Genomic DNA, 19,102 nt, shown 5'->3' on the forward strand with positions numbered 1-19,102 from the left:
CCATTTTGTTAGGAGACCGGAAATAGTACCGACGCTTTACATTCGTTAATACCTTTCAAACAAAAAAAAATCATGAAATTTTGTCAAATTTTACTCGAGATATTAACAAAAAACACCACCTTCACTGTACGGCCGAGTAGCCACACATAAGCTCACTCCAAGAGACCTAGCTCACGCTTCTGTAAACCGAATTCCATGAACTTTTTTTCCCTGATTGGTACGGTCAATACCTATCTAATAAAGCAAAATCCATCTAAATCCGTTCAAATTTGGCCAACCTACAAGCAAAAACGGCTTGCCGCCCTGTATCTAGTTTACACCAAGCGGTCTAACTAACGAGTCGATCATCCGATTTCCATAAACTTTTTTTTTGTCGATCGGTATTAGAGATGAGCGGGCCGCCCGAAATACATCGGCCCGACCCGACCCGACCCGGCCCGATCGGGTTCGGGTCCGGGTTTTGAAAATTCATTCGGGCCGGGTCGGGTCGGGCTTTGAAAACAAAAATTCGGGCCGGCCCGACTTAGAAATACAAATTTAAAGTAAGCCAATAAAAGCCTATAAAGCATGAAACACTAACTTATTTTATTATTTTACTTCGCGTATAAGATTATTGCAAAGCTTTTATGCGTAGAAAATGATTTTTCATTAAATTTTTTATAGTAAAAAAAAGTCGGGTCACGTCGGGCCGATGATTTTTTCGGGTCGGGTTGGGTCGGGCCGCGAAGAGAAAAGTCTCGGGTCGGGTCGGGCTCGGGTTCAAAAAATTGGATCGGGCCGGGTCGGGTCGGGTAATGAAAAAACGTCGGCCCGCTCATCTCTAGTTCGGTATTGTAAATACCTTTTATTTGACGTATCACTTACATGTTTAGCCTTTGAATGGCCGCAGATATCTTCGGAAAACGTTAAATCAGTTATGGGGCCCCAGCTCGGGAGAGGTCGACCCAAAATTGCCCATCTTCGAACTTAGCCTCACTATTTCGACTATATTTCAGGGAAAAAAAATTTTTGAAATCGGATTTGATTTACTCAAGATTTCGACGTGACAGACGGACGGACAGACGGACGGACGGACAGACGGACGGACGGACGGACGGACAGACAAAATTTTTATTGCGGATTCGTTATCTATGAACATAGGCAAACACTTTGCCCTTACCGTCTGCTTCGAATTCCATCAATTACACACGGCATCGTAATCCTATTAGCCCCTTGTACTTCGTACGGGGCTAAAAAGAATGAAATTAGTTGAACGAAACGTATAGAACTATTCATCATCTTCACCACTGTAGCCGGTTCATCATTTTTACTTGAAAATTTATTTGAATTTTGGTCAGGACAACAAAGAATTTATTGTTTTTCTACGAGCCCTGATCATCATCACTATCCGATTCATTTTGCCTTTGACTCTGCGACCTGCTCCTATTTGCAACTGGACCTTGAGATGACTGATTTCGCATAAAAGCCAAATAATTACTTAAATCTTGGTCCCAACTGGCCGGCAATCGTCTTGGTGAAGATGGACGCAAACGTCTTCTTGTTTGTTTTACTCTGCGACCTTGAGTCGTTGACGAAACGTCTGATCTTATTCGTCGATCACGCGACCTCTGTGTTTCATGTACGTCTTGAGATGATGACGGTCGGCTGGGGCTAGTTATACTTGAAACAGAACTATGTCGACTTCTTGACCTTGTTCGGACGCTTTGATGGCTTTGATCGGGCGAGGCAGATCGGCTTCGGTGTGGGTTTGACCGTCCGATTTTTCGGGTTGACATAACAGGAAGTAGTAGATTTGGGAAAATGAATTTTTTTAAAATAATAAAATCAAGAGTAACAATGAGAAAGAAAAAACTCGATTTTGTTGTTGTCTTAAAGCGTTGATATAACTAATTTGATGGATTTGTGACTTTATTACGCAGCATACTGAAATTGAAATTAGTTTTTGGGAAAATACAACCGACCAACCTCCTGCTCGTAATGAAAAATCAAGATTTTTTTTCCACAATTTTCTATTTTTCACGATCTTATTCCTAGAGTGAGTGTCCTTATATCACATTGTTCGCTAAATAACTTCCGTGTTCAGTTTCGCCAATATTGTGCGAATTTGTGTATTTGATCCACCAATGCTGGCATTACCGATCTTATGGACAGATCCAGTAAACCTTGCAAATAATGTACAGCTTCTTCATCAGTCAGTCCCAGTTTCAAATTCTCCTCAACCTTTTTCACCGCCTTATCCGGTTCCAGGGCAATATCCGGCACCGATGCGTCCACCATCAACGAAAACAAATTCAGCATAACGTTGGCATGACGTCGTAAATGCAAAAATGCGGTGTAGCACTGCTTGCGGAACTCTTGATGATGCTCGGAACTGATGCCACCCATTGCCTCAACCATTTCTTTGCTCAATTTCATCGGTGGCGGCATTGGTTTCGGATCTCGTCCCAGTATGTAGCCGAAATCGATGTGGAACAGCTTACCGGATGTCGTTAACAGTAAATTGTCCAAATGACGGTCACCGACACCTAAACGTTACAATTGCAATGAGAAAATTAAAAAAAAATCGATTTCGAATTAGAAACTGAGTTTTGTTGGCCTTACCAAGCAAATAAGTTATGACACAGTAACCGGCACAGCTACGGATGTACGTGTCCATTATATCGGCTGAAATGCCATACGGACCAGTTTTGCATGGATGATGCTTCTTGAAGAAATTCTGAATACTTCCTTCAGCGGCCAGAACTTCGGCAACGGTGATTGAGTCAATGTATTGCATGAAACCATGTTTTGAACTTGTGGCCAGCACACGGTATGGTGTCAGTTTCAGATCCAGATTTTCGCGACGCAATAATTTGTCCATCAGTGTGATCATTTGAAGAATTAACTGGAAATGTGGAGAGACAGAAATCAGACCCGAGTGTTGCCTGAGTTCTGAATGGAGCAAAAACCACCAAAAAGACCACCCCATTTTCTCACACTTCAATTTGACTCACCTGATCTTGTCGCAAGTCGTCTCCATACTTGAAAATCGCTACGTACTCTTTGTTCGTCGTGGTCAGGAATGTTAATCTAAACAAAACGAAGATTAGATTTTGCTTCAAAAATGGTCCCCGTTCGGCCAGCAATATTTCAACTCACTTGGATGGTGTCAGGGCACTCTTGAATAGGGTGACTTTCTGCGGCACAATTCCGTGAATGTAAATTTCCGGATCCAATGGAAACGGAATCGTTTCAAAGCCAACGAAATTGACTCGAAATTCCTTTGTATCGGACAGAAGTTGTTGAAATTTGTCGGTCTTTTTCTTTCGGTCGCCCGATTCTTTGGCCACAATCCTCACAAGTTTGACCAATTCATCGATGAATATCTGCTGTTTGTCCAAATTGGCTTTGATTTGATTGAGTTCACTGTTGCCTGCTTGGAAAATGGAAAAGAAAACTTCAATTCAGCAGCAGCCACTAATTAACGACTCAAACAACCTACCAAGCATAAGCGTTCGCTTGAACGTTTTGAGTACTTTGGCGTACATATTTTTCACTTGTTCGTCTTGCTTTCGCACAGTCTCCTGACTTTCGCATTCAATGCACAGATACCAGTACAGATAATTGGCTAACGTCGGATTCCGACACGCCCGTTGAATGAGAAACGAGGCCAGGTCACACGTCGGTATCGACGAATCACTCATCAAAGTATTTGAAATGTCCGAAATCTCCGAAGCCGAATTGTTGTTAGCACCATCCGTACTGTCCATGTTCGACGAAGCTATGGATGGATGTATCGAGATATTTGAGTGAGTCTGTGATTGGTTCATCAATTGTGCACTTGCCAAAGCCGATGCACCTAACGGAAATAAAGAGTTGTCAGTCAAGAGCTGAAAATTCTCAACGAAAATGTATGTGAACTTACTTGGACTGCCCATGGACTCTGAAGCGGTACTAGTGTTCTCGTTGTCATCCAACGATTTAATGACTTCATCCGGAGCCAATCGCTTGTACGTCGCCTGCATAGAAATTAAATTATTATTGACACCGTCGGACTGGACACCTCATAATTTACAATCATTACCACAATGTCATTGTCATTTTCATTGATGTATGTCGTTTCATATTTCAATGCTTGAACCAGCTGAAGAAGGTACAATATTATATCCTCATCGGGCGCCTGCTTTAGTCGCGTCGTCGCATATCTGCAGAATACAAAATATTTCAATTAAATTTGGATGCCTCAAACCGATTTCTTCATCGTTTTACCTTCGTACAGCTGGATGAGTGAACGACGGACCTAACAATTCCAGAGCGTCTTCAACGTCCATGGGTTTCCATTGTGACAGCAATTTCAATGCCTGACCAACTTCGCTTGCTATTTCCCAATTGATGCACTTGAGGAATTTGGTCAGAGCTTTTTCCTGACTGCTCAGATAAAAGCGAAACTTCCAAACCAAGTCCTGTTCCTCGCTGGTCAACGCATACGTTGGCGGATATCGATAAACGATTGTGTGCAACTGGTCGCGGACACTGGATGATTTTTTTTTTGTTTGAAAGAAGAGTCGGTCAGTTTGTTGATTGATCAATCAAGGGCAAGTGATTTGTAATCGATGGATGAAGAGATTTTTACAGCCAGTTATAACAATGCACCGACCAATACATATTTTCAGAGCTAATCGTTTTGTCTTACATTTGGCCTACAATCTCGATCAATCGATTCCAAATGCAGTCTCTAAAATCTAAAATCGACAAAATTCGTTACAAATTATCCTACCTTGCTGTTGGTTTCGCATCACGATCCGATATACCCGACCGATCTGAACGTGCCAATCGATGATGTTTCTTTTCCACCAAATTTTCCTACAAATCAAATTTTTCTGAATCAGTGAACATGAACGAAAATGACTCCAACACAAAACCTTATTCACTTTACGCCATCGACAACGCCAACCCTTGCATAAACAACAATACCGAAACTTGATGCGTACAACCTCTTTTATAAATTTGCAAACAATTTCGATAATTACACACATTCCATACTCCTCGGAACTATATTTCATTCACTCGCAACCGACCTCCATTCACTAATTTATGCCAATTATCCGCTCGGTTTTGTGTCAATTCGAATATTTGTCATTCCTTGTGAGCGCAATTAAATTATGGTAAAAAAAAACGAGTTGGAAACCGATCACGTCTTAAAAGACGAATTAGTGGAATTAACCGAAAACCCATTCAAGCGTATGTCGGTCGACATTATAAACGATATTATGAACATTTTTACGGCGACGATGTAAATAGAATCGTATCTAGCGTTTCATTGTCTTGGAACGATATGTGAGAACCGAACGGAATTTCATTATCTATTGCAGTCACACATCGGAAGCATAAGAACTTCGAGTCTATTACCTTATAACCTTATAGAAATAGCTACGCATCTGTTATCAACCACGACGAAAACCCTGGCTACGGTTTATTTTTCTTGAAGTACAAGATTTTGTACCAAACTTTACGAGATATTTTACACAAATGAAGTAACGACGGATTCCTAATTACAGCTACGCTCACAATTAAGCAGACTGTGTGACGATGGGCAATGACAAATCGTCTGTGCTAATTCTGAATGAATTCATCGTTTGTATTAGCCTGCATAAAAGACAATGGCAAGTAAGTGAACTTTGCTAATGAGAGCTAAAGTTACACAGAAAAAACTAAATAAATAAATCGAGCAACATCAAACAACTTTAATCGGATTACACATTTTGCATATATGAGTGCCTCCAGTAATTTGCTATTTGCTTCGTCTTTTTATTTAAGTGCGGAATGCTCTCAAACACCGAATGTGTATAATTAAGATAAAAATGTGTTTGCATTTTCGGTGGAAAATAGACGAGATAAATGATAACGAATGGATGGAAATTCGATATCTTTTGACGACGTTTAGAGAATAGCGGAACAGCTTCGACCTGGAAGCTTTTCTATTTACATCAACAACAATAGCAACAGCTGGTGTCTGCTTCCTTGTTGTAAGGATGTTAGTCTAGTTAAACTCGAAACTAGAATCTTTAAAAAATCGATCGCATGGTCTGGCCTTTGCACTATAAAAATTCATCGGCTATTCCAGAAATACAAATTCTTTGTACTAAGCCAAAGACAAGCTACACACCGAATAACTTTTTGATTGCTTCATTTACAAGGAGCACTTCTGTTGATGATGTTTCTCAAATTGTCCTGATTATTCGACATGAGTATTGACGACTTTCTGAAGAAACAACGAGTTCCTGAGCAGTCGCAATTTCTTTGGGATCTCACCGCTTCTTCAGAAACTTTTTTCAGAAAGTTGTCGTTTCCCAACATTTTGTAAAATGAATAATTTCTTTAACAAAATGTAAAGAAACGACGAAAAGAAATTACGAGTTTGTGAACAAGCGGTGAGTTCCTGATCGTTTCCTCAGGCACTGGCTGTTTCGTCAGAAAGTCGACGATTCTCATGTCATCCAATAACCAGTACAATATTTCTCAAATGAGGTTGGTTCTCTTACCATCGTGAATCTATCGGATGCTTCCAACTTCGCCATTCTTCAGGCTGTGTTAAGGGCAGTATATTCTAGCGTGCTAGCCAGAAGTTTGTTGCATAGTCCCAGTTCCCACAGTGAAAAAATCATAATTTTTACCAGATTTTAGTTAACAAGCGTCTACAACAAGTGACTTAAACAAGGGGTCTAGACTATGTAACAAAGTTCCGGTAAGCATATACTGGCCGAAGAATAACGGAAAATTTTTAGTTGTAGATATCCAAGAGATTTACAAGGGTAAGAGAACCAACTGCATTTGAGAAACACCCAGCTGAGACCAGCTGGTGAATTTACGACAAATTTGCTGTACCTGTTCTACTCATACAGGCTTGTAGACGTGTTCATACCAGTTTAATAGTGACACAATCACGCGTGGTGGTGTTTAAACTGAATAAGCAGTGTGTTTGTATGAGTGGACCAGCTGGTAAAACAGCTGTAGCAAAATTCGATATAAATTTGATTGACATCAGCTGTATGTGAAATGAGTTGGAAAAATAATGACTTTCCGACCTATACCTTAAGATGGATATCTGTAGCCTCTTAATGGAGGCTTGGACGAACAGTATTACATGTAATGTGCCAAAAAGATTTCTTAAAGCATTTTGTCGAATAGCTGGAAGGACTAGTATTGGAGTTTCGAAAATTTGAATCTGTCTTCCTCCTTACATAAGTTCTATTGGAATGTTATTGATCCATGTATTAAGCAGAAGAGGTGTGACGTTCACGTATCATTCCTTTGCTTAAAAATAGAACACAAAACGAGAAACTTACTTGTAAAATTTCGGAATCTGGAACGGTCACCAATTTCGGCTTCGTTATGAAAGGGTACTTGCGATCACCATCTGCTTCAAAGTAAATGACCGAATACTGTTGAGCAAAAGAAGAAAATAATGAAAATGGAACAGATCTTCAATGCATTTATCACAGATTCAACTAACCGTTCGATCGGCAGCCACGACATTTTGGAATTCAATCAGCAGAAATATGTACTCGGACGTTTTTCTCTCGTTATCGTTGATTATTGCAATTTCACGAAACGTTATCCGGTCCAACCATTCGACCTTTTTCATTAAGTAAATGAAAGAGAATCAGTCAGACCTCCAGCAGGAAATTATATTCTTAAAAGGGTCAAGCCTTTACCTTCGGTATTTGTCCGTTACAGTACTCCTTGTACAGTTTCCCGAACCGTTGCATCTGATTGTTCTTACTGGAATTCTTACCCTTACCAGGAGTTGTAGTGCTAGTATTGCCATCAGCCTCCTTGTTTGGCCAGACACGTAAGTCGAACATTCCCTGGAATTGATTTTTTTTTAGTCAGGCGATGACTACAATACCATCCACCAATGTAATGTAAAACTAACCTGTCGAAACATGCCATTTTTTCCAAACATGGAAATGGTCGTCCCGCCAATTACAGATGTCTTACCAGCTCCTGCACAGTCTAAAATGGTCAATGCCAACATTGCTGTGCGCGGAAGGTCACTATACTGTACTGGTAGTGTCACCCATTCTTTCCAGCTGAATCATCGTTCGGAATAGACAACGGAAAAATTATCTTTCTGTCTGACTGCGTTATATTACTAATCAACAGCACTCACATCCACTGATTTTCGAATGGCATATACGATGTGCATACAGGCAATCCGAATGGTTCCCCATTGTTGTACACCTGCAATTTGACCATTAACGATGGACATTGTTCGGAATACAGTCCAGAGAAACGCAGCAGTGGCTCTTCTAATAGTTTCTCATAGGATGGCTTGTGAATGAGGCCGTCCAGTGTGACGCTACAATGAACAGCAATTGATATTTCGACGTAGAAAATGGGAAGCATAAGAAACACTCACATTTTCACTTGAACGCGTTCATGCAGTGACGAACTGTAGACGTATCGGAAGGCGTTGTCTACTTGATACATTTGTGACATTTTTGGATGGATAGTGGATCATCCCCCGTTTAAATAACAAAGATTTTATGATTTTGGAAAACTTTCAAAACAATAATAGAAACTGAATGGAGGAGAATAATGAAATCTGTTTGATTGACAGTTGAGCGGAGTGACGTTTGCTGTTTGTTTTTGTTTTTTTAGCAGAGATATGACACATGTCAAATTCAATAAAGTGTGTTATGATGAAAGAGAAAGAAATATTTTGACCAAGGCTGTATACTTTGGGGAGGTCACGCAGATGCAGATACGCGGGTTACACACCACAGTTAATGATAAAATGGCCGATTTCATACAAAAATTCACCTACTCTGATGATTCTCGTCGTCCTGATGATGTGGTGAAATTTTTTACATGTAAAATCATCAGAAGTGGTGTGTTCCCGCGTATCTAATAAAATGGCGGTCTGCGTGACCTTTCCAAAGTATACAGCCTTGATTTTGACAAGTGAAAGAGAAAGAGAAAGAAATATTTTGACAAGTACCCCAAGTACCCCAAGACAACTTATAATAGACTGGTCTTCAATGAACGTCAACACAAGGTATGGTTGAATGTCAAACTTTGGATGTAGCTGAGAACATAGCGACTCACTCATGAGAGGTGAGTTTGTTTATATGAAATCGCTATGTCCTCCGGTTTGTATGAACCGACCATACCTGGTTGGTACATTCATTGCTGGTCTTCGGTCCTATCGCTCTCAACGTAACATGTTGAAAAAGAAAGCAATATTTTACAATGAATGTATGGTCTGTTCATAGAAACCGGAGGACATAGCGATTTCATATAAACAAACTCAACTCTCACAAGAGAGGTGAGTTTGTTTATATGAAATCGCTATGTCCTCCGCTACATACAAAGTTGTCATTCGACCATACCTTGTGTTGACGTTCATTGATATTTTGACAAGTACCCCAAGGTAAGTTATAATAACTAGTCTTCGGTTTTCTCGCTCTGATCATAACAGCCTATTCAGAAACTGGGTTGACTGATTTCTAGTTGAACGAGCTTGATCAGAATTTAGTTTGAGCTCTCGGTCTGTTCCAAATGCAACAATGAAATGTCAAATTTCATCCACCACACAAAACCAAACAAAAAGGGTTTACAAAATGTTGGCAAAAGCGTTGAGGTTATGGCTCTGTGGATGAAATTTGACATTTAAATACACTAAAATTACACCTTCACTTGCACGTGGAACAGACCTATAACTAGTGGCAACTTGTATCTAATCTGTCATTCTAATTATCTTTATTAGAGTCAAACCACATCGAAACTTTTTGTCATGAAGTGACAGTTTTGACGTTGTCATTTTTGACATCTGAAAAATTTCGTCGTAACCTCAATTGAAAACGTGAATTGTACACAAAACTTGTCTTTAAATATTTAATTTTGAACAATTTTACTGTGTTATAGTAGCCTTATTGTAATATTTACGATAATCCTGTAATATTATTCAAATTTATTTTGTTTAAAGAGAAGTTTTGTGTACAATTCACGTTTTCAATTGAGGTTATGAAAATTTTCAGATGTCAAAAATGACAACGTCAAACATGTCAATGTCAAAACTGTCACTTCACGACAGAAATTTTTGATGTGGTTTGGCTCTTACAGTTTGTTCATTTCATTTTTACACAGTTTCTAAAGATTGTCGATATGTCAGAGTTTTTAATGTACCCAGTCAATTAAGTTCTTCCCAAATTGCGCAATATTTGAATTCGCGATAGAAATTTTAAATTTTGCGCCAAAAATTCATAATTTGGGAAGAACTTAATTGACTGGGTACATTAAAAACTCTGACATATCTAAAACTGTGTAAAAATGAAATGAACAAACTGTATGAATTACGTTTGAAGCGTCTTTTTCGTTCAGAATTTTCCTAAGTGTGAGCTGTCATCTCTCTAGAAGACATGGCCGCCAAACTTATCGACTTCATTTTATGTCACTCTGTCGATAAACTATTTTGTTGTAGATCGATAGCTTCGTCTTTCATTTTTGTTGTCTCAATTTCTCGGTGAATTAAAATTTTCTCAAATTAATCACAGATAAACGGAAAAAAGAGCCCCTAAAATGGCGTTACGCACCTACGGCGATAAACCAATGAGCTTCCAGCTCGAAGAGAATGGTGAATTTTACTATGTTGGATCGGAGGTAAATTTGTAAACACACCAAGCCGTATGCCGACTGAACGCGAATGTAAAATGAATTTGTTTTCCAATAGGTCGGAAACTATCTACGAATGTTTCGTGGCTCCTTGTACAAAAAGTATCCGGGAATGATTCGGAAAACATTGACGAATGAGGAACGCAAGCGCTTGGCCGAATCGGGCATTAGTAGTCACTTGTTGGCTAGCTCAGTGTCACTGCTTCGAACAGTTGAAGTGGACGAAATTATTGGCGGCAATGACGACAAATACATTGTTAGTATACAGGAACCACCGCCAGTACGAGAAACTAAATCCAAGAAGCCACAACCATGGGTACAAACAATGCCAAATTCGAGTCATCTCGATGCCGTGCCACAAGCCACTCCGATTAACCGAAATCGCGTGCTAACCAAAAAAGTTCGAACGTTTCCGATGTGCTTCGATGATACCGACCCGACGATCAGTTTGGAAAACGCTTCGCATCCGGAAGTATTGGTTCCAATTCGATTGGACATGGAGTTGGAAGGACAAAAATTGCGGGACACATTTACGTGGAACAAGCACGAGAGTATGATTGCGCCAGAACAATTTGCCGAGATTTTATGCGACGACCTGGACCTGAATCCCGTACCATTCGTTCCGGCCATTTCGTTGGCCATTCGTCAACAGCTAGAAGCATTCCCGAACGAACCGAGCATTTTGGAGGAGAGCTGCGACCAGCGAGTCATCATCAAGTTAAACGTTCACGTCGGAAACACATCGTTGGTGGATCAGATCGAGTGGGACATGTCGAGCAAGGACAACAATCCCGAAGAATTTGCGATGAAACTTTGCGCCGAACTCGGTTTGGGCGGTGAATTCGTGACAGCCATTGCGTATTCGATACGAGGACAATTGTCTTGGCATCACCGAACGTATGCGTTCAGCGAAGCACCTCTACCCACTGTTGAAGTTCCATTCCGAGCCACCAGTGATGCGGACGCCTGGGCACCATTCTTGGAAACGTTAACCGATGCTGAGATGGAGAAGAAAATCCGCGACCAAGATCGTAATACACGTCGAATGAGGCGGTTAGCTAACACGACGCCGGGATGGTGAAAGGATTGAATTCTCAAGAAAAGAAACTTTTTTTTTATATTTAGTGTGTTGTCAAATCATCGGTCTTTCGAATGGAACTTAATTGAGTCAATAAAAATGTCTCAGTCTCATTCAACGTCAGTTTTTGAATTTTTTCTCAATGTTCGTCAATTCCGAATAAGGATCCGATTAGGTTCAGGTTGGTCTGATTTATTTTAGGCTTACTTGAACCTGCTGTTGAACTGCATCTTATCTGATGTTGACCTGAACTTGATGTTGAAAATTTCAGGTGGAACCTGAACATTCGATTTTTTAGTCAGGTCTGCAGTATGCGGTCTGCACATGAAGTTTCTTTTCAAATTAAAATGAGAATCTTTCATTCAAGACACACGACCGTTTGCTTATGAATTCACTTTGCTTCGAGGAATAGAGAAGCTGCATACAACAACGTCTTCAACCGATATTTCGAGTGCAAAAAACAACTTTCAGTAAATTTGGTTTATACTTCATTTAATGTACATTCGTTTATAACAAGGGTTTGACTGGCTTAAAATAATATCGTGTTTCTATGTGAGCATGTCTCGCCTAAGAGGCAGTGACTCACTGGATTTACAAAAAATTTTCGATTTGTTTCCACTTTTTCAAAGCGCTAACAATTAAGAACAACTTTCTTGTCCCGGACAAGTCGGAATAAAAAGAAGAAAAAATTAATTTGGTTGATAAATGACAAATTGGATCCACAAATGAGCGATGGGGAATCGTTGAACCGAAGAATATCTTTTTTCTTAATTATTTTTAACAAATTCCTCGCCCTTCTTGATGTTTGTCTTCAGCTCTGGAATAGCGGCCTTCAACAGACCCTCTTCGAAAGCATTCAATTTGGGCAGACCCAAATTCTCTTCGATTCCATTCGGGCCGAGTCTCAACGGTGTCGAAAAGTATGTCGCCTCTGTCACATTCGATTTAACGTAGGCGCATTCAATGATATTCTTTTCACCCTTAATCGCTCGCACCAACGACAATCCAAATCGAGCGCCAGCATATGCCATGGACAATGTGGCCGAACCAGCTCCAGCCTTGGCCTTAACCACTTCTGTGCCGGCTTCCTGGATACGTTCGGACAATTGTTTCACTTGACTTTCCGGGAAATTGACGGCTGGCTTGCAGTTCGACAACAATGGAATGATTGTGACGCCGGAATGGCCACCGATCACCGGAATTGTGACATCCAATGGATTGTGTCCAGCAGCTTCGCCAATGAATGCACAAGCACGAACGATATCCAATGTGGATACACCGAAAATTCGGTTCGGATCGTAACAGCCGGCCTGATGGTATTAGAAAGGAAATTGTTAGTCGCATGATTAGAGTTAAAAATGGTACAGCCAAATCCACTCACCTTCTTCAAAACCTCTGATGCGATTGGTACACACGAGTTGACGGGATTCGTGATAATTCCAACCAATGCCTTGGGACAATTGCGAGAAATTGCTGCAGCAATATCACGAACGACACCAGCATTTGTATTGAATAGATCGTCACGGGTCATGCCGGGTTTTCGTGGTACACCAGCTGGGATGATAACGACTTGAGCTCCTGTGGAGAATAAATTTCCGCGTTAAACATTGTCACTATCCAGAAAAACATTTTCATTTTTGACGCCAATGAGAGGGCAAGGTCTGACGTGCGTCCCCACAAAATTGTTCTTCTTTTTTTTAAATCTTTTGAACTCGTGATTCTCTTGCATTAGAAACGATTAATGTTCTCCGCGAGTACAATCATCATCATCATTTTTGCAACTTGTTAATCGTCAGGTCATTAAAGTCACATTCGTTTGCCTAATGAAACAATGACATTCATTCAAAGGCGCATTTTCCTTCGCGCAACGAATCGAATGGAATTAATCTAATCCAAAGAATGCTCTTTAACTTTACATAACCAACTCAGCGATAAGATAATAAAAGCGAAGAAGAAAACAAAAATATTTTTCTACTTTACATCGTCAGCGCATTTTCTGCCGTCTAATTTTAGACACTTAATTCGAATCAACCATGCACGAATGAAAATTCTTTGATTCTTTGATCAATGCTAAAATCATTTCGAATTGACGTACCCTTCAAAGCAGCGTCCAAATTGTCGGGTCCATTGAAACCGCGAACAACAGCTGGAGTATCAATGTGAGATAGGTCAGCAGCGACACCAGGTGTGTGAACAATGTCATACAAATGTAATTGGGTGACCAATGGACTTTGCTTCAACAATAAAGATAATGGTTGTCCAATGCCACCAGAAGCTCCACAGACTGCCACTTTAACATTTTTCTATAAAAGAAAACGAATTCGTTGAAATTAGAAGAATCACTTTCGAATTAATGACCTGCCTCTAAACAATAAGTAAAGTGTCAGCAAAAGAAAAACGAGAAAAGTCATTCAATTAAATGTTACGTAAACACGTTTTCTCGGTCAAGATCACAACTTATTCTAATGTAACTGGAAAATTATCATCGAAAAATTGATGATTTGCATACCTGAGACGATGTCGAAAATGTTCTGCCTGCTTGGGCAACGCCAATCGATAATCGGGAAAACATTTTGTGAATTTATCAGACAATTTCTTACGAGTGCTTCGAAGTCTTTGAACGACCTTCCTTCAAAGGTTTTGAGAATCTGAGCGATGTTTCAGCGATGAAAATATTATCTACGCGATGACAGTTTTCATTTTTATTGGCTTTTAACGCCACCTAGGCACCAAAATGGGTAACGACTTGGATTCGGAAATTTGGAGGGAAAATTCTCAGAAAATTTTCGAAAACTAGAAAATCCTTTCATCAGAAACTGACGAAAATCCTTGGAAAATCCAAAAATCCCCAAAACTAATGAAGGAAATCCTCAAAAATAGATGAGAATTCAGCAAAAACAGTTAAGAAAATCCTCAGAAATCCTTTTTCAACCATAGAGTTACACTCAAATAGAAAGGAGTGTAACTCTATGTTTTCAACTAAATTTACAAATATTTTATTGCTTGCCCCAAGCGAAAATTGATTCTTACATATCAATTTGGCCCCTGCGAAAATGGTCGATTACATGAGGGATATTTGTGTGACACTATCGTCAAGGAATCTCTATTTTCGCGGGGTGCACAGTCATTCACGTAAAACGAGTTTTCGCGGGGTGCAGCCAGATGAAGGAGAATGCATCATCTGAAATATTTAATGCCTTCCAACAGAAAAAAAGAAAATAATTATTGATGTTTTGTGTTTTTGAACACAAATTTTCCAGTGGCGTGAGTTGAATGTCGCAAAAGCATTTGAATTATTTCGAAAAGAAAATCACAAAACTGAAAGTGTCACCCATTTTTTGCTCCAGCAATAAATTCAATGTTTGTAATGAACACATGGCAAACACTTTTAGTTGCGTATTTTTCACTTAGAACACTAAACACTTTGCTTATGTTAGACATTATTCACTTCACTTCACTGCAAAATTTTTATTCTAAATAACGAAAACAACAAAATTAATGCATTATCCTGAAACGGAAAAACAATTCAGTGACAAGCCGACTATTGTGACCGTTGTGACGTGTATTGAGATTAGAGAACTTTAGCAAATCACACAATAATGACAAAACCAATAATTTCCAACAATAACGAAAACGATATTGACACGGAAAAATTTTATCATTGTGAATGGAGCGAGATGGGTAAATATGTTCACAAATCATGGTGTGTTATGTGGTGGCAGAATTCAAAATTCTTCTGAAATACTTTAAAAGAAATTAAATTGAAGTAGAATAATATAATTAGTGCACCGGACAACTTTCTTAACAGCAGATATTCATCTTTAAAATATTTATCTAAACCTAGGTGAAATAATAGCAGTGAAAAAGTGCTATTATTTCGTCTGGGATGAATATACACATGGTTTGAAAGGTCTTTGCCAGTCGACCACAAAACAGGCATCACACAGTCTCGAGCTACACTTGGTTCCTGGTTGAAGATATCCGAATATGGAAAAAGGGTGTTTTTTAACCTAATTTTTTGCCACTATAAACGATCGTTCCGGGTGAGAGTGGGCTCATTGGAAAGCTGAGTTCAAATACTTTCGGGGCATGCCTAGTTTGATTAGATTCATTGATAGATGTTGGAAAAAATGTCCAACAAAAATTTTCAAAATCTGTGTGAACTTTTGACAGGTCTGGGCTGGTACTGATGACGCTTAATGTGAACCTAATATGCTAGTTGTAACTTACATTATCTAAGCTTTCCATTGATATCTCATTTGCAGTGCTGGTGACTGCTGGTGAATTTTACGAGTAGCTGGTGTACTTACATAAAAATCTGTTATGTGGACAATCTTATTTAATTAAAATTTAGAATTTTTGTCTACAACGTGTCTATTTGGATGGTACAGGGAGTTACCCGAAAAAAAAAATCTGAAAAGCAGTGAATGAATTTCAAAATGTGTTTCGGGTGAGCATGTGCTCCACCTGCTGTTTGTGAGGTTATGCTCACCACAACACAACTTGTTCTCTAAATTGTGTCGTCAAAAGGCAAGCTAATTTTTCCATCTCATTTCCACTAGCTTCAGAATGTTCTAGTCTACAGATTTCAATAAATCTATGTATGTTCAGAGACACACGTTGTAGACAAAAATTCTAAATTAAATAAACAATCAACGATATGACGATTCTGTCAACACATTTATAGACAATATAGTGGATATACTCAAATATACTGGATTGCTGGAGCTATACTGGATCTACTGGAGCATAAATTCGAGTCTTGATTCATTTGGGCGTTTGTCTATTTCGGTTTAACCTGTGCATAAATCGTTGTTTCTACCTCAACAGAAAAGTGATTTTCTCAGCACACGTCCTAAAACTGAAGACTAGTGCTTTTTCCTCTCGTTTGTCTTTCTTTTTTTTTCAAAAATTCCCATTGATTAAACCGATAGGCTAAATCAGCGATTTTATTTCACAGGGATTCAATTTTACATTTATAAGTTCTCCCAAGTTGGAGGTGCTAATTCAAAGTAAATCCTTGACAACTTGTGAAGACTAAAACTAGAATTTATTTATCAAAATTCGAAATTCACTTATTGTCAACGCTGGTCTATCGAGAGATTCATATTAAATTTATCATTTTCACATGAAACGCTTATATCCTCTGTGTGACTTTCATTTGAAAATGTCAAATCAATCGGATTCAAAAATTTTAAACACAAAATGAAAGAAGTTTGAATTCTGCCACCACATAACACACCATTTGTGAACATATTTACCCATCCCGCCTCATTCACAATGATAAAATTTTTCCGTGTCAATATCGTTTTCGTTATTGTTGGAAATTATTGGTTTTGTCATTATTGTGTGATTTGCTAAAGTTCTCTATTACTGCTGTAACAATACCAACATAACATTAGTGTTGTTTTCGGGATTTTTTTCTTCGTAGACGTGTGAGCCAATTTCGGAGGGTTCGGCGGTATACTAGATTCGTTGTTACTGCGTTAAGGAATTGATATGTAAGAATCAATTTTCGCTTGGACAAGCAATAAAATAGAATACAGTGCAAGCTGCTGCCATGATTCATTACTTGGGGAAACAATTTTGAAACTCGCAACTCACGCGTGTGTGTTTAAGCGCCTCGGTTTGAAAACTGTTATTTTGACAAGGGTAGAGTTTGCATATCCGAGCCGAAGGCGACACTTGTGAGTTGCTCGTATCTCAAAATTGTTCCCCCATGTAATGAATCATTTTTGCAGCATGCACTGTAACCTACTATTCCTGTCCCATTGGTAATGATGGAAATGATGAAAGATACAAGATTCCATTTCAACCATTTGTCCCAAAGTGCCTAAAATAATTACTTTATGCGAAAGTCGTCTATTACTTAGCAATTCGCCGCCTGCGAAAATGATCTATTACATGATGTACATTTTCGTCCTTCTAAATAGTTAACTTTCGCATGGGGCATGTAGTAAACCGGAATACATTAGATGCTACTCCGTAATGCATTATATGAATGTTTCAGACATATCATGAACAGATTCACCATATTAAGGTTGATTGCATAAATTTTGCATACATCCGTGACTCATGTGTTTTTGAGCAACTTGCTTGGTAATTGTACAACTTTGTGTATCCGATGAATTACATAAATAACTGTTTTGGTCACCAATGATCCGAAAGCTTCGAAACGACATATTTATGCATACATAACTTGTCATTTACGATATTTGCAGGGGTTATCTTATCTACTTGATAAGCCCACGTTTTTGTCGATGTCGATAGACGCAAAAAATAAAAGCTTAGCTTGGATACAAGTAAGATAAAGATTGAACATGAATGTGAACGTAAGTCCGCTGCAAATTCAAAATGAAACGCACAACAACCAAATCAAAGGCAGCGTTGTATTTGGTCAACTCGCTTCATTATCATAAAAGAATGCGTTGAAATAAAGACCGTATAGTAATACATATAGAACAAAAGTAATAAGTTCAGTCAAAAAATAAATAATATAACAATGAATATATAACAATGAATAAGACAAACTCAGTTAAAAACTCGAGGGGAGTACAAATACAATAAAACTTAGACAAACAAAAGTTCAAAATTAATATCAACACAATATTGGCCTTGGAATTGACGCACGCGTAAAGCTAAGTACTTCAAAAGAAATTTAAGGATACTCCTCAACCAGAAAAAGACAACCGGAAATCACTGATTTGTGCTATACACTAGTTGAGGAGCTCCACGTTGACCCTTATTGAACACAAGAAAATTGTCACACAATATTCACCATAGCCTTCCATCGCCTATATTGTTTAATCCTAGCCCTTAACTGTCGTCAACATTAGGCACATGCACAAACTCTCTCTGGGTTAAATTATTAAAAAAACTATGGCCTTAGTCAAAGCGGTATGAGCAACAGTAAGATGTATTAACCGTTACGTCAAATGTTGGAGACGACGAATTCGATATGAAAGCCATAAAACAGGTCATATACGACGGAAACATATCCAAAGTAGAAGAAGAATAATAATTCACGCCGTTAGTGTGCCTAAAATTTGAATTTTAAGTGAACCATTCGATGAAAAAGTGAACCGAAAAATGCATTTCAACGCTTCATTGTATGAAAATGACGCTACGTTAGAAAGACCTCCGCACTTTCCATTTTGAATTTCGACCGCACTTACGGCGTGAATACCACAAGTTTGTATCGTTATTAATTGTTGTTAAACTCTTAACAGCTAAACCTGACTATTCAAGAAAGGTGAATCTCGGAAGGAGATCTTAAGCAAAGATAATTAATATGAACCGTTCTCAAAGCATACGTAAGATAACTATCATATGCGAAAGATGAATCTCTTAGAGAGATCGGTAGCTCAA

The 19,102-nt window shown here is 38.9% G+C and overlaps 3 protein-coding genes across 4 annotated transcripts; 1 reads left to right on the forward strand and 2 right to left on the reverse strand.

Annotated features, from left to right (window-relative positions):
- Nucleotides 1-1,991: 1,991 nt before the first annotated feature.
- Nucleotides 1,992-8,600, reverse strand: LOC119074570 (phosphatidylinositol 3-kinase catalytic subunit type 3). Of its 2 annotated transcripts, none has more exons than XM_037180797.1 (15): nt 8,402-8,600; nt 8,153-8,341; nt 7,916-8,072; nt 7,695-7,847; nt 7,493-7,615; nt 7,326-7,421; nt 4,757-4,842; nt 4,249-4,512; nt 4,064-4,184; nt 3,905-3,998; nt 3,482-3,838; nt 3,139-3,412; nt 2,994-3,069; nt 2,602-2,884; nt 1,992-2,525 (listed from the first exon to the last, which is right to left on the reverse strand). In XM_037180797.1, exons 1-15 carry the CDS (start codon nt 8,479-8,481, stop codon nt 2,080-2,082), a joined length of 2,799 nt encoding a protein of 932 aa, XP_037036692.1. In that variant the 5' UTR covers nt 8,482-8,600; the 3' UTR covers nt 1,992-2,079. The 2 variants fall into 2 exon arrangements, with proteins under 2 accessions (XP_037036692.1, XP_037036691.1); XM_037180796.1 differs by having other exon boundaries at nt 3,139-3,415.
- A 1,842-nt stretch (nt 8,601-10,442) lies between these two features.
- LOC119074644 (SWI/SNF-related matrix-associated actin-dependent regulator of chromatin subfamily B member 1) lies at nt 10,443-11,850 on the forward strand. The gene is made up of 2 exons (XM_037180921.1): nt 10,443-10,644; nt 10,715-11,850. The coding sequence occupies exons 1-2, from the start codon at nt 10,564-10,566 to the stop codon at nt 11,735-11,737; spliced, it is 1,104 nt and encodes a 367-aa protein (XP_037036816.1). The 5' UTR covers nt 10,443-10,563; the 3' UTR covers nt 11,738-11,850.
- Nucleotides 11,851-12,204: 354 nt separating this feature from the next.
- Nucleotides 12,205-14,410, reverse strand: LOC119074650 (malate dehydrogenase, mitochondrial). The gene is made up of 4 exons (XM_037180928.1): nt 14,244-14,410; nt 13,830-14,037; nt 13,116-13,312; nt 12,205-13,044 (listed from the first exon to the last, which is right to left on the reverse strand). The coding sequence occupies exons 1-4, from the start codon at nt 14,304-14,306 to the stop codon at nt 12,502-12,504; spliced, it is 1,011 nt and encodes a 336-aa protein (XP_037036823.1). The 5' UTR covers nt 14,307-14,410; the 3' UTR covers nt 12,205-12,501.
- Between the last annotated feature and the right edge of the window lie 4,692 nt (nt 14,411-19,102).

This window comes from Bradysia coprophila, unplaced genomic scaffold (genome assembly GCF_014529535.1).
Source record: "Bradysia coprophila strain Holo2 unplaced genomic scaffold, BU_Bcop_v1 contig_151, whole genome shotgun sequence".
NCBI lineage: Eukaryota > Metazoa > Arthropoda > Insecta > Diptera > Sciaridae > Bradysia > Bradysia coprophila.

Excerpts from the sequence above, each read along its gene's own strand:
- LOC119074570 (XM_037180796.1), bottom strand. The coding sequence starts at position 8,481 with ATGTCACAAATGTATCAAGTAGACAACGCCTTCCGATACGTCTACAGT. Across the intron at positions 4,843-7,325 it reads CAGATTCCGAAATTTTACAA|GAAAATTTGGTGGAAAAGAA; the intron begins GTAAGTTTCTCG and ends TTTGATTTGTAG. Across the intron at positions 2,885-2,993 it reads ACGACTTGCGACAAGATCAG|TTAATTCTTCAAATGATCAC; the intron begins GTGAGTCAAATT and ends CCACATTTCCAG.
- LOC119074644 (XM_037180921.1), top strand. The coding sequence starts at position 10,564 with ATGGCGTTACGCACCTACGGCGATAAACCAATGAGCTTCCAGCTCGAA. Across the intron at positions 10,645-10,714 it reads TTTACTATGTTGGATCGGAG|GTCGGAAACTATCTACGAAT; the intron begins GTAAATTTGTAA and ends GTTTTCCAATAG.
- LOC119074650 (XM_037180928.1), bottom strand. The coding sequence starts at position 14,306 with ATGTTTTCCCGATTATCGATTGGCGTTGCCCAAGCAGGCAGAACATTT. Across the intron at positions 14,038-14,243 it reads CATTTTCGACATCGTCTCAG|AAAAATGTTAAAGTGGCAGT; the intron begins GTATGCAAATCA and ends TTTCTTTTATAG. Across the intron at positions 13,313-13,829 it reads TTTGGACGCTGCTTTGAAGG|GAGCTCAAGTCGTTATCATC; the intron begins GTACGTCAATTC and ends TATTCTCCACAG.